The following is a 14,705-nucleotide window of genomic DNA, read 5'->3' on the forward strand; positions in this document are numbered from 1 at the left end:
TTCATCCTTTTCAAAATCATTGAGTCATTGCGGATTCCATCAGTTGCTTGCAAAATTTGATTTTTTATATGGTCTTCATTTTGAATAGGAACAGCATATACACGAGATTTTAGCGTATTCCAATTGAAAAAATCGCAGGTAGTTAGGTCGGGCGTTCTAGGTGGCCATTGAAGAGGGACATCTTTTCCTTTGCCTATCCCAAATTCTGGGAATTGCTCGTGGAGATAATGCCTCACGTTTAATTATTGTATTTGGTTCACTCAGTTAAAAAAACATTTTAGGCCTTTCTCATTTTACTACTTGATCTTCTTTTTCATCTCCATAGGTTTGCTATCGAACATTTATCCAAGTTATGCCGCATTTTAAAACAACCGAGAAGTCACGGACTTTGCGTGGGGGTAGGCGGTTCTGGTCGACAATCTTTGACAAGATTGGCTTCCCATATATCTGAATATGAACTTTTCCAAGTGGAAATTACCCGGTTTTATGGAGTACACGAGTGGCGGGAGGATGTGAAAAGCATTTTGAGGAAGGCGAGTGCATCTGACCAGCATGGAGTTTTTCTATTTACTGATTCGCAAATCAAAGAGGAAGCTTTTTTGGAGGATGTCAGTAATTTGATGAATTCTGGAGAGGTATGATAAAACTACATTATTTATTCATATAAGTTTAGAGGCCGTCTGAACCGATTGTGTTTTAAATGGAATTTTGGAACTGGTTGTAAGGCTTGAGGGGAAATGAACTTTAGATTCGCGGGAAAGTGTTGGATCGACAAAGCATGTGCCCCAATTTTCTCGGAAACGGACGGTTGCGAGTTCCTTCAAGTCTCCACCAACCAAAGATGTTAATTAAAAAAATACATTTTTTAATTTTTGTTGCTCTACGTTATAGCATTGTCGAAATAAAAGAAGAGAAGTTCTGTGTTATGGAATTTCTTAAATGGCAGAATTTTTCTTTATTTTTAGGTACCCAATTTATTTACTACAGATGAAAAAGTTGAAACGTGTGAGAAAATGAGACAACTTGACAGGCAAAGAGATAAATCCATGCAAACCGATGGCAGCCCTGCTGCTCTATTCAATTTCTTTGTTCAAATTGTCAGAGAGCAACTTCATGTGGTACTGACGATGAGCCCCATTGAAGACAGCTTTAGAAATCGTGTTAGAAAGTTTCCCGCTTTGGTAAACTGCTGCACCATTGACTGGTTTCAGGTACAGATTTTGGCTAAAAATGTTTTTATTTCAGGCGATTATTATTATTTTTGAATTTTTTGTTTAAAAAAATTATTTGTTATTACTGTTTGATTTTTTTTTACTTTATTTTCATTTTTTTTTAGTGTTAGTTTTATTTTTTTTTATATTTTTTATTTTATGATTTTAGAGTTGGCCACAAGATGCCCTACTTGCAGTGGCGACCCGATCTCTGCGCGAAATCGAATTAACGGACACAGAGCGGAGAGCGTGTATAGACATGTGTCAGGTGTTCCACGTTTCCACGCAGGCGCTGTCCGATGAGTATTTTCTTAGGTTAAGGCGACACAATTACGTTACTCCTACCTCCTACTTGGAAATGATCGACACCTTCAAAACGTTTTTGGGTAACAAAAGAAAGTAAGAGGCCCCAGAGTAATTATTTAATGATTTAAATTAAAATGTACAGGATGTCTCAATAATATGGACGATAGAGAAAAACCATCTCTTAACTTCCTACTCTTTTGGGGAATATTGCAATAGCGCATTCAAATTTTCTCGATTTGCCTTCCTTTCGGTGTGAAATTTAAAAATGTTTAAACAAATTCAGAAATAATTTGGTTTGGAATTTTTATTGCGACTTTAGATTTCGTGTCGAGGCTGGAAATCCTCCGGAAACAAATTTTCTAAATATTGTTTATGGTCCATGCTCGACGGATGCCGCGAAAAAAAATAACTCAACTACAGATTAGCGGTTTGCTATTTTGTTTACTTACCGTTTATTAATGATAAATACTTTTTGACATAACAGACTTATTGCGATATTTAGACAATTGCTCCTGGGTCAAAAGCGATACGAAGTTGGTTTGGAGAAACTCCAATCAGCAAGTTCGCAGGTGGCACTAATTCAGAGCACTTTGGAGACTTTGCAACCGCAACTAGTGATTTCACAAGCTAACGTAGAGGAAACCACGAAAATTGTTGAGGTTGAATCAGCGGAAGCTGCGGAGTTTGAGAAAATCGTGTTGGTTGATGAAGAGGTGCGGGAGATAAAACTGTTTTAAATAAATTAAGACAACGAATTGGGATGATTTTGTAACTTTGTTTCGAACAAAAAAAAAAAAATTTCAGGCTGCGAATGAAGAAGCTAAAGCTGCCCAAGTGATTAAAGATGAATGTGAAGCGAACATGGCCGAGGCACTCCCTGTTCTGAATACAGCGCTAGCTGCTTTAAGTACTCTCACTCCGGCTGATATTACCATATTAAAAACCATGAAGAATCCTCCCAAAGGCGTGAAAGTAGTCATGGAGGCTGTTTGCATTTTAAAAGTACACTACATTATAATGTGCGTACTATGGCAATGATCATCCTTCGTGTCGTAGGATGTAAAACCGGAAAAAGTGCCCACGCCCAGTGGAGTCGGAACGACTGATGACTATTGGGGCCCGTCAAAAAAAATCCTTGGTGACGCGAAGTTTTTAGAAGGTCTAATTAACTTTGATAAAAACAACATTCAACCGCGAATTATGGCGAAACTGAAAGACCAAATTTTAAATGACGAAAATTTCGATCCCGATAAAGTAAAAATCGCATCATGCGCCGCAGAAGGTCTACCCCAAAACATAATATTTCAAACTATTTTCAGATTTTCTTCTCTTATAGGTATTTGCAAATGGGTAATCGGCATATCCAAATATGACCAAGCAGCCAAAATTGTGGCTCCCAAAAAGGCTGCTTTGGCGGTGGCTGAGGATAAATTTAACACCGCCATGGCTTCTTTAGAAGTCAAGCGGCAACAGCTGAGAGAAGCAAGAGATAAAGTACTGTGGGCCAATTGGTTTCTGTTTTTTCTTCATAGCTTCGTTTGTAGGTTGCAAAGCTAGAGGAACGTCTACACGAAGAATCCAAAAAGTTTAAAATGTTGACGGATGAAGTTAATCTGTGTCAGCTGAAGCTTCAGAGAGCCGAAGATCTGATTGGGGGTCTGGGCGGGGAAAAGGACCGCTGGAGGTCAGCTACCAAAGAGTTAGGGCACCGGTATAATATGTTAGTTGGTTGGTTGTCCGAGTTCATCAGTGCTTCTAGAGAATTTATGGCAAATATTGTGCAGGTGATATATTGTTGTCGGCTGGCGTGGTTGCATATTTGGGGGCGTTCACAATGCAATTTCGGCAGAGACAAATAGAGCAGTGGGTTACTCGGTTGACCGGATATGGAGTGGTCAGTACTAGCAATTTCCAGCTAACGGCAATACTTGGAGATCCCATTGATATTAGACAGTGGAATATATTCGGGTTACCGACAGATAATTTCAGTATCGAAAACGCTATAATGGTCTCGTAAGTATTACTGATAAGTGGAGTGGATGCAGAATAGAGGTTCCTCAACGATCATGGCTTAACTCTTCTATCTTCCAATAGCTGTACACGAGAAGTAACAGCATCAATAAATCATGATATTGCAAGTGCTATTTTTTAAAAATGAACATCGCTCGATTTTCATATCACAACTAAGTCTTGAAAGGCCTCAATTTTAAATTTATAAATGACTCAATATTTTTCAATAAGTTTTACGACGTGCCATCGTTGAAGATTTAGCGGTTTTAAACCAGCAATTGAAAGATAAATACGTTTTACATATTTATTTTACTTTAGAAATGCAAGGAGATTCGCGCTCATGATCGATCCGCAGGGTCAGGCCAACAAATGGATCAAGAACATGGAAAAGCAAAACAACTTGGCAATTATCCGACTTAATCAGCCTGATTATGTTCGGATTTTGGAGAATGCCATTCAATTTGGGCAACCAGTGAGTTTATGTACATTTTCTCGTATGACATTAAAATTATTTAAGCAAATATAAATAATTCATATGTGTCCGCCGATGAGCTTTTCGAACTTCTGACTGCATTTTTACTTGTCAGATTACATTAATCTTCCTCTGCAAAGTTAACAGCTCTAAAGTAAGATTCATGCCAAATATATATACAGTGTGTGTGTGTGTGTGTGTGGCTCTAAAGAGCACATAAACAATGAACAACCTTATTTGTTGACAGGAAATTGGTTTCTTTTCGTATTTGTGTTTACACACAGTCATGGGTTATTTTTATTAATCTTTTTATTCTTTTTTGTTTATGTTTTTTTTTACTACAGACTATGTGTGAGCACAGAATCGAAAACTTACCAGTTTCTTATCAAGAAAAAAAGCTTTTCATAGCATCATTCAAGCATTCATTCATCAGTCTACATACTATTTAACTGAGTTTGTTTTGCATTTTTTACGAAATTTAAATCGTTTTTTTGAACTAATCGATAGATTTTGGATCGCAAGAGACCATTGGATACAGTTCTGAAAGACCTTTAATACGAGGTTTCATTTGATCCATATTTCAATTTTGAAAAATCGGTCATTTTGCGCTACTGGTGATGTAAGCAACGTTTACAAAAATGAACAAACATCAACAGATTTTTGTTCGTTTAAAAAATGTTGTTAAAATTTGTTGGAAAACTGAACAGGAGGGAGAATAAGAATAAACAATTTAAAAAGGTTCTTGCTGGGTTTCCGCAAAAAAAGAAATTTTGAGCATCTATGTGGAAATGGTAAAGTATGTGGCGTTTTGAATCTGCACCAGCATGCCTTACTCTTTCGAGTTCTATTGCAAAATTGAATTTATTCATTTAATTTTTTTTTATAGGTATTGTTGGAAAACGTTGGTCAGGAATTAGATCCTATACTTGAGCCGGTACTTGGTCAACAAACTTTTAAGCAAGGCGGAGTTCTATGTCTCAAGCTCGGCGACTCTGTTGTTGAATACAGTGCAGATTTCAAGTTCGTACCATAGTTGAATGACAATGATGCTTATAGCTCTTCTACGCGTATAAAATGAATCAAGCGAGTCAATTACAAAAAGCTGACTTAAGGAGCGACGTAAAAATTATAAAAATCTAGACAACTTTCCTTTAAAAGCTGTTTGCTTTGATTTAATATTAAAATCAAAAAATTTAAATATTTAAAAAATTATTCTAAGGTTTTTAAATTTCCACGAATAATTGCTCATTATTCTGAGAAATGTATTGTTTTCAGACTTTATATGACCACAAAACTTCGAAATCCCCATTACTTACCAGAAGTTGCTGTGAAAGTAACATTGGTAAATTTCGTCATTACGAATGCCGGTTTAGAAGATCAACTTTTGGGAATTGTAATCGCTAAAGAAAGGCCGGATTTGGAAGCTGAAAAAAATGCACTAATTATACAAGGAGCTGCGAATAAAAGGTACCTCCCTAATCCAATAGCTTATTATCGTCGAAGGGTCTGTTGGTTTTTCTTATGTGAAAACCATCGCTTTTAAATACTTCAACTCACTTAGTTCTCTGATATTCTCGACATTTGAAATGTAGCTTCCCTATTAAGTACGAAAAGTACTACTTTACCACGTACTATTCGCAGTGGACGAAGCGACGAATAGAACTCTTAAGTAGGCAGCAATCGAGATAAAAAAAGTGTCATTTTCTTCCGTCAGGGGAAAATTAAGTTTCAATTTTATAGTAGTTCTAAATGGAATAAAGTTCATTATCTCATTGCAGGTCTTTAAAGGAAATCGAAGATAAAATTTTGGAAGTTTTAAGTTCCTCCGAGAGCAATATTCTCGAAGACGAAACTGCGGTGACAACTTTAAGCTCATCTAAACAATTGTCTAATGAGATTGCAGCGAAACAAACTGTAGCTGAAGTGACTGAAAAACAAATTGACAAAGTAAACTCTGTAACATTCAGGAACAGAAATTAGCACAGAAAATTTCAATTTTAGGCCCGACTTGAATATACTCCTATAGCTGTCCACTCGGCCATCCTCTTCTTCACTATTGCGGACTTGGCTAATGTCGATCCCATGTACCAGTACTCCCTGGTTTGGTTTGTAAATTTGTTCAAGGGCTCCATTGACAACACTGATAAAGTGGAGGACGTTCAGATGAGATTGGAAGATTTGAAAAAGGTACGTCAAGCACCAAAAACTTTAATTCCTATTATTTGCAATTTAATTGATGGGTATAATAGGTGTTTACATACCATCTCTATACAAACATATGCCGCAGTTTATTCGAGAAGGACAAATTGTTGTTTTCGCTCTTGCTGGCCATAAATCTAATGAAAAGCCGGAGCGAGGTTGACCTGTCGGAATGGATGTTCTTCTTAACAGGAGGCGTGGGCCTGGATAATCCTAATGTCAATCCGACAGACTGGTTGATGACGAAGTCTTGGGATGAGCTATGTCGTTTGAATGATTTACCCAGTTTTAAGTAAGTTTTCCAGAACGTTTTAAACGTTTTAAATAAATCCTTCACCACGATCAAAACAAAACTAACTCAGCGTCACTAAACAAACTCAAATGAACAAGTGAGTCAAGTAAAACTGAACGACTGCCTTGAAAGAAAAATGCGGTAATTTCAGACGATAATGATGAATGATGATGACGATGAATGAAGAGTCCCTGCCTGTGACCTATCCCTGGGGCTATAGGCCTTAGGGATCACTAGGAGGGTCAGCAGATGAACGAATACTTTTTAGGACAAAAGAATCAATTATATGGGCTAGTAAGGGGGTCTCGACAGGGAAAGTGATGCCCTAAGCAACAAAATTCATGAAAGGGATCCCGCAGTGTGATAAAAAAATTGAAATGATCGTGTGTTTCTTTCAGTGTACCAATGTATACAGGGTGATCTATTACCTCGCTCGAATAAACTCGAACATCTCGGTTTCTAAGCCACTCCACATTACAATAACTTTTCTTCTTTTTGCCTTACTTAAGTTGCGAAATTTATATTATTTAACTTGAGGATTATTTAGAGGAATTGTTAACCACTTCGGAGCGAATTCGTCCAAATGGAAGATCATGTTTGATTCTGAGGAGCCTCAAAAAGTTTCGCTGCCAAGTCCGTGGCATGAGAAACTGAATTCGTTACAGAAAATGTTAGTTCTCAGATGTATCCGATTTGATAAAGTGGTTCCGGCTATCCAAGATTTTGTGGCAGGTAAGTGAACACCAGTATAGAGCCAAGAAGGCATCTACTTCCTTTCTTTCATAGTGCCAATGAGCGTTTTCTGGAGTTTGATTTGCGCCGTTTATTAATAACTATGATTACTATTTCTCAGAAAAGCTCGGGAAGAAGTTCGTTGAACCGCCAGCTTTTGATCTGGCTTTATCTTTTGCCGATTCTCACTGTTGCCTGCCACTGATATTTGTTCTGACCCCCGGAGCTGACCCCACTGCGATGCTACTGAAATTTGCGGACGATCAAGGCGTTGGAGCTGGTCGCTTGTTTGTTTTATCATTGGGACAAGGGCAAGGACCGATTGCCGTGAAACTAATCGACGAGGGTGTCAAAAATGGTACTTGGGTGGTACTACAGAACTGTCATTTAGCGAGGAGTTTCATGCCAGCATTGGAAAAGGTAATGTATTATTTTAACAAATAGAGGATCATTCCCAAGCGTTTCACCGCAGCTGTCCTCGTCCGCTGAAAAGAAGAGAAAAGCTTATGCAAACGCAAATAATGTTTAAATGTTTAGCTAATCACATTTCCCAATTAGGGAACATAAATTCATAGAAATTTTTGTGAATTGACCCTAAAAAGGAGTTACAACTGTAATAGCTCTATAATACCTTCACGAAAACCAATGCCATGTTCTACATTTTTGTAGATTTGCGAAAATCTCACCTCGGACTCCACTCATCCCGACTTCCGCCTTTGGTTAACTTCCTACCCTGTCGACTATTTCCCTGTTCTCGTGTTGCAAAATGGGGTTAAGATGATTAATGAACCACCCAAGGGTTTGCGAGGAAACATTACTCGCTCCTACATGAGCGATCCTGTTTCGGATCCGGAATGGTTTGAAAATTGCAAGCAGTCTATGGTGTTCAAGAAGCTTCTATACAGCTTGTGCTTCTTCCATGCAACGGTTCAAGAGCGCAAACAGTTTGGCCCTCTTGGATGGAATATTCCATATGAGTTTAACGAGACCGACCTGAGGATCAGCGTGATACAGTTACAAATGTTCCTGAATGAGTACGAGGTGAGTTTTTTCCAAAGTATTCCGGGAAGAAACTTCAGCTGTCGCTCAACTACAGACTACGGCAAATGTGCACAAAGCAGATTTTACAAGTAAAAGAAACCTGTTTTTATTTATTTATATAATTAATGCAATATTGCATTTGTGGGTGATGAGGAGTAGTGAAAGTTTGTTGTCCACTTACCAGGTTGTGACTTGTTTCGTTTTACCCACCACGTTATACATTTATGACTGGAAGTGTTGTTGCAATGAATGATTTTTTCTCTGAATTGGCTCATAGCTGATTATAATTTGTCGATATTTATCGTTGGTATTAGACCTCTTAATACATAGCGGTCGACTTGGGACCTTTTCAAAATCGGTCGTGATCCCACGTAATTCCCAGATACACACAAAAAATCTGAGTATTTCAAGACTGAAATTTGGACTATTTTGAAAGACTTTTTTGATCGACTTTTAAGTTCATACGCATAATAAATTCACTTAAAGGATATTCAATTTGACGCCCTGTTGTACCTTACTGGCGAATGCAATTATGGAGGTAGAGTAACGGACGATTGGGATAGGAGAACCCTAAACACTATTCTGCGTAAATTTTACTGTCGAGAAGTTGTGGAAATAGCGAATTTCCCATTTGATCTCACTGGTAAGTCGAATTATTACTATCACCTATTATTAGTGTCCCAGATCCTAAAATTTTGGCCAGATATTAAAAGACCTGTCAAACCAGCCTCGCTATACAATACATCAACTACAAACTTATGTTATTTCTACGTGATTCTGGAAAATTTATTACTTCAGAAACCCCACGACTATTTTCAGGGAATTTGTACAGGGTTGTCCAATGAGAAGCATGGAGCTAGCGTGATAAAAAAATGTCACAAAATTGAATTATTGGTTGATTTTAGATTACGAAACTAACTTTGAATTACTAGTACTACTAATTTGAGGAAATATGTAAGGTTAAGCCTATAAGTACACACTTTTCGTCGGACTGCCCTGTATATAATGCCGAGATTTTCTGTGATTTTGGAATATTGATTTTGTGAAATTAGCATAAAGGTTTGCTGACTAACATCATGAAAGCTAGATGAAGTAGTAATTTTGCATACGAAACGTGCTTAAGCTATACGGCTTTACGTTGCTACCTTTTAGGGGCCTATAATTGTCCCGATAAAATGGATTACGACGATATTATCACTTACACTAAATCACTGCCTTTGATTACCCGTCCAGAGGTCTTTGGGATGAACGAAAATGCGGACATCATGAAAGATGAGCAAGAAAGCATTTCCCTCTTTACACGCACTCTTCTGTCGCAGGTAAATGCAATATTTTTTATTTTTGTTGGTCTCAGAAAGGAACAACAATTGATTGAATCACTCCATCCATGGGGCCAGAAAAAGTATTACTAACGTCCGAGAAAATTATGCATTATGCGATTTTATGCTAGGAAAATTTAATTAAAAAAAGCCTTTCAAATTGTACTAAATTAATATACAGTAAGTAACATTTTATCATGAAAATACTTCAGAGAGCGATAGTACTCTGCAAAATCACTATAAGGTGCTAATAGGCCCATGATCAAACATGCGTCATTTTAGATATACAAGGTGGTAAATTTCCTTTCTTTTCATATCATACTCCTATTTTCAACAGTTTTTTTTATTTTGTTTTTTTTTAGATTTATTTTTATTTTTTGTTATGTTCAATTTTGTTTTAAAAAATTTGATCAAATGTTGCGAATTGCTTTAGGTAGTTGATGGCTGGGAAAAACGCAAAATATAAGAAAAAATGTGAAACTCGACCATCCTATATATCGGAAGCGTTGCATTGTTTCTCACGGGTCTATTAGCATTTATTTATTATTTTGCAGATTATTATCGTCCCATGAAACACCTCTATGGCGATACGTTACGTCCTGCATGTGTTTGACATTTTTCTCTTTTATTTGTATGACTTTCTAGGATAGAGAGGTAAGTGCTAAATGCAATGATACATTAGTTAGTTCACAGGATATTTTTATAAAATGAGATACATTTTTGTACAAATTCAACATTAACGTCCAATGAACCGAAAATGTGGTCTGTGGCACATTTTGCCCAATATTTGCGTATTAACAATTATTATTATATCATTAATTATACATAATTTATATTAATTGGTTCGACCAGACTGTTGAACAAAATGGCACATTTTCGTTCTACTGTTAGAAATATGTCTAGCTTTAGAAATTATTTCAAGCAATTAATCCGAACTTATTAGATAGCTAATAACCTTACCTATATTTGCCTGCTATTGAAGGATTTATATCAACTGATGGTAAGTCTGATGATTGATATTGATGTATTTCCTGTTAATATTACACTAATATACATTTACCCTTTGATACCGCAGCTGCTGAAAAGGGTAAGCTATTTTTTACACATTAACTATATATGCAATAAACTGAAATATCCATTTGGTGTGTGTGTTGAAGTGGACAACTTTGGAGGAGAATGTCCTTTTATTTTTTACCATTCAATCATTATTGTCGCTAGGGGCGGATTCGTGGTGATTGCTCCCTCTGTTGGTTATCAGTTATTTCCAATACCTCTTTTGATGGAAGCTTTATGAATTGGTTTCTTAATAGGATGCAACGTCCTCTTCGAGCGCCTCAAAATCTCCAAATGACATTGTAATGGATGTTGCCACATCCATATTGGCTCAACTGCCCAACGATTTTGATCGTAACGCCGTCATGGAGAAACACCCAGTATCTTATTCGCAAAGCATGAATACCGTTTTGGTACAGGAAATGAACAGGTTTAATGTGCTCTTGAGAATTATTCGGACAAGTTTACGGAACGTGCAAAAAGCGATTACAGGTAAGTCTTCAGGATGTGTTTTTATGGGCTCGTTCCAAGATTGTGAAAAAGTAAGCAGCATGACTTACCGAGAATGCGTAATAATATGAATTTTGCAAAGGTTGAAAAAGTAGAAAATCATTGGTGTGCTTGCTTTAGAGTTAGTCATGATCAATATTTAAATGGGTACAGTTCAATCTCCGCAGTGATCGGACACAGAAGAGCCCGAACACTTGGAATTTAATGTAGATGGTTCTCGAGCATGGTAAATTCTAGACCCTAAAATTTCACCCTCTAAATAATTATTTTCTCGATTTGAAGCAAATGTAATTTCAATTTTAGATGGGAACTTAAGATGTAGTGATTTAAAAGCCTTCTGGAATACATTACCAATTTTTTTAGTATTACTAGTTTGTACCCAATCCTTATGTAATATCTTTATTATACGTTAACAGGCCGAATCGTAATGTCTGTGGATTTAGAAGAAGTCGTGACCAATATCCTCACTGGCAATATACCAGCGATGTGGGCGAAGAAGTCATATCCATCTTTAAAGTCGCTGGGAAGCTACGTTAATGATTTCCTTGCCCGACTCGTATTCTTACAGGTAATGGAGGGACACAATTAAGTTCCATTTCAGTGTGGAATTTTTAGTGTTAATTTTAATTAAGCAAGAAATGCGATTTGATTTCGAAATTTGAGTTAAAGTCTTTTTTGAATAAAGCGTCTGTGAAATCACTTTTTGCAGGTGCGTGCGGCGAATCAATTGAATTTAATAAAAAATAAGACTGAGAAGAACTCGTGAAGGTAGTCATTTATATTCAATTTCATTATCTATCTAACTGTGACAATCAATTGCAATGAATGGAATGACTGCACAGCAGATTCATTTGTAAATTTAAATTTTCTAATTTTATTACTTTCCTCTTACTCAGTTTAGCTACTTTAGCGCAACCGCTAAAAATTCTAAAGGCAAACTTTTTCTCGTAGAAAATATATCTTCAACCTAACCATTACTCCAAGCAAAATTAAATTCACGTCAGAGTTTTTGTCTCCTGATATCATCTTTCATAAAGAGCTAAGAATATCTAGCCCTTGTTTCGAAATAATGGACCTGTCCGTCATTATTGGAAAATTATGTGTTTAAATAAAGCAGAAAATTCTTATTTTTAAACCAATGGCACGAAATCTCATACACGAAAGAGATTTCGCATATGCGCTGCCAATAATATTTTTTCTACCCCTAACGCTACATTGGTGCAAAAACTAGAATAAAACAATGGTATGCGAAAAATATAACTGTTAGAATGTTGAGTTTAGCATTAGTTGTGCTCTTACCGACGTTATGCCGAAATTCAATGTCGACTGAAACGCCATGTATAGCATTACATTTTTGAATTTGTCATAGCATTTCGAGGGAATTTCATGTAGGATACCCTCTCTCGATTAATTATTTCATTAATTATCAACAGTTACTGAGTAGAAAAAATTCTAAACCGAATAAGTATTATGTCTACGACAGACAACAAATAAAACTATTCAGAACATTAATCACACATTTAGTTATTAACACACCATAATCCTGTTCTTGAAAACCTGGAAACCGCCATTAAAAAGTTGGATGTGGGTGTTAAAATATTTTCTGTAGTTTTTTTACGCAGATTCATACTCAAGTATGCAAATTCTCGTTAAATATATAATAAACGCTTCACAGAACATTACGTGCGGTCCTATTTTTTGTTGAACACTGTATAACCGATGTAAGCGCGTTGGAGTCAAAAAACTGCTCATAAAGCATTTATACAGTTTTTCCTGATAACTTAATGTAACAAAATTTTCATACACATCATAAGCTATAATGATCAGGATCATTGATCTATTTCGATTGAAAATATTATCCAAGTCTCTAGTCAAGGTTTCTGCTATGTTTTCCGCTATAGAAATGGATGGACGAAGGGCCGCCCATAACATTTTGGATCTCAGGGTTTTTCTTTACCCAAGCCTTTTTAACTGGAGCCCAGCAGAATTTCGCCCGAAAATATAAAATACCAATAGATTTGTTGGTGTTCGACTACCAGGTAAATACTTCACTAAATTTTGCTGTAAAAAATTACAATTACAAAATGAACAAAGAGTGGGCCAACTTAATGCTCTTTAATATTAAAAATTTTTTAGTAGTTCTCACGCTCACATTTTGCCCGAAAAAGTAGATAATTTTTTTTGTCTCATTAACTCCATATTTTAAAATTATCTGTTTTTCGGTCTTCAAGTTTTTCTAATCTCTTGTCTAATTTAACTTTCGTACTAAACATGCTGTTAAAACTAGTAGTGAACGTGCGGTGCCCAGACTACCTAATTTTCAGGTTTTAGCTGAAACTACTTTCAAAAAGCCTCCCGACCATGGTGCAATAGTATATGGACTATTTTTGGAGGGTGCTAGATGGAACAAGTCGAAAATGATACTCGACGAATCGATTCCAAAATTACTATACGACGTTGTTCCGTTCGTAAGTATCAGATTCATTGATCGACCTCCAAAAAATTTAGATCGCACATATCGCACACGTAAGATAACAAACATAATAATTATTTAAGGTCACTGGCTTTCATTGAAACATCTTGTGTGGCACTGTAGCTTAACCTTAACCTGAACTAGCTTAATGTCGTTCTGTAGATATGGCTTATTCCAATAAAAAAAGAAGATCTAGTCGAACGGCATAGCTATTTATGTCCAGTCTATAAAACGGGAGAAAGAAGGGGAGTGTTGTCCACCACCGGTCATTCTACTAATTTCGTCATCGCCATGACATTACCAACGGTCGAGGCCCAGGCACATTGGATCATGAGAGGTGTTGCGATGCTCTGCCAACTCTCCCAATGATCATGCAATAATATATAGTATTCATTTCATATTATTAATTAAGATTCGATACTTTGTACTGTGGTTGATAATTTTCTGACTCGTTAAATTTCAATTCTTCAAAAATGAAATGGCGAAAAAACAAGTTTTAGAAGTAGGCAAGTTCGAGGATTTGTACTAGATTGCTCGGGGAGTCAGGAAATAAAAAGACTGCGAAAATGGAAGATTTGCTATTAAAATAATTCAAGTCTGACCACCACGTGTGTACCTATATTTTGCAAATAAACTAAGGAGGAAGGAAAGGAAAAATAAATACTGGAAGTAGTTGCGAAATCAAATGGTAACTCATGCGTGCACTGGGAATTCCTAACATACCTAGGTGTTCGGAAAAACAAATGAATGGTAGACATAGTGTTTTGAATACACTATATATTATACAGTGTGTCTACGATAGATATTTAGATTGATACAAAAGTAAATACAAAATATGTATAGTAACAAAACTGGGTACTGTCGGTGCACAGCGTGTACGAATGCGACCGGCGAGTTTGTATCAAACATGGTTATAAAAAAAGTATAGATTTCTACCAAAACGCGGCTTTACCTCATGTGGTAAACTGTTCTCTTACTGACAGAAAATTCTATTTTTACTACTCGCTGAACAATATACTATTTTATTTCTTTGAAGGGAGAATTAGGTACCCTTCAAAATGAAATAGAAGGTAGATGTTGGTGCTGA

The 14,705-nt window shown here is 36.4% G+C and overlaps 1 protein-coding gene across 1 annotated transcript in view; it reads left to right on the forward strand.

Moving 5' to 3' along the window:
* The window catches only part of Dhc36C (Dynein heavy chain at 36C), a 33,757-nt gene extending 19,271 nt beyond the window's left edge, over positions 1-14,486 (forward strand). Inside the window, exons 34-58 of the mRNA XM_066281933.1 lie at positions 326-635; positions 966-1,211; positions 1,381-1,610; positions 2,020-2,230; positions 2,322-2,519; positions 2,574-2,799; positions 2,854-3,011; positions 3,062-3,245; positions 3,302-3,530; positions 3,846-3,999; positions 4,886-5,019; positions 5,275-5,466; positions 5,778-5,946; positions 6,001-6,186; positions 6,249-6,490; positions 7,038-7,222; positions 7,344-7,642; positions 7,892-8,263; positions 8,750-8,906; positions 9,416-9,582; positions 10,893-11,127; positions 11,562-11,713; positions 13,047-13,184; positions 13,470-13,613; positions 13,781-14,486. Of these exons, the coding sequence (XP_066138030.1) occupies positions 326-635; positions 966-1,211; positions 1,381-1,610; positions 2,020-2,230; positions 2,322-2,519; positions 2,574-2,799; positions 2,854-3,011; positions 3,062-3,245; positions 3,302-3,530; positions 3,846-3,999; positions 4,886-5,019; positions 5,275-5,466; positions 5,778-5,946; positions 6,001-6,186; positions 6,249-6,490; positions 7,038-7,222; positions 7,344-7,642; positions 7,892-8,263; positions 8,750-8,906; positions 9,416-9,582; positions 10,893-11,127; positions 11,562-11,713; positions 13,047-13,184; positions 13,470-13,613; positions 13,781-13,987 (5,125 nt within the window). The 3' untranslated portion in view covers positions 13,988-14,486. The remainder of the gene's footprint in view (positions 1-325; positions 636-965; positions 1,212-1,380; positions 1,611-2,019; positions 2,231-2,321; positions 2,520-2,573; positions 2,800-2,853; positions 3,012-3,061; positions 3,246-3,301; positions 3,531-3,845; positions 4,000-4,885; positions 5,020-5,274; positions 5,467-5,777; positions 5,947-6,000; positions 6,187-6,248; positions 6,491-7,037; positions 7,223-7,343; positions 7,643-7,891; positions 8,264-8,749; positions 8,907-9,415; positions 9,583-10,892; positions 11,128-11,561; positions 11,714-13,046; positions 13,185-13,469; positions 13,614-13,780) is intronic.
* The last annotated feature ends 219 nt before the right edge of the window (positions 14,487-14,705 follow it).

This window comes from Euwallacea fornicatus, chromosome 5, assembly GCF_040115645.1.
Source record: "Euwallacea fornicatus isolate EFF26 chromosome 5, ASM4011564v1, whole genome shotgun sequence".
Lineage (NCBI taxonomy): Eukaryota > Metazoa > Arthropoda > Insecta > Coleoptera > Curculionidae > Euwallacea > Euwallacea fornicatus.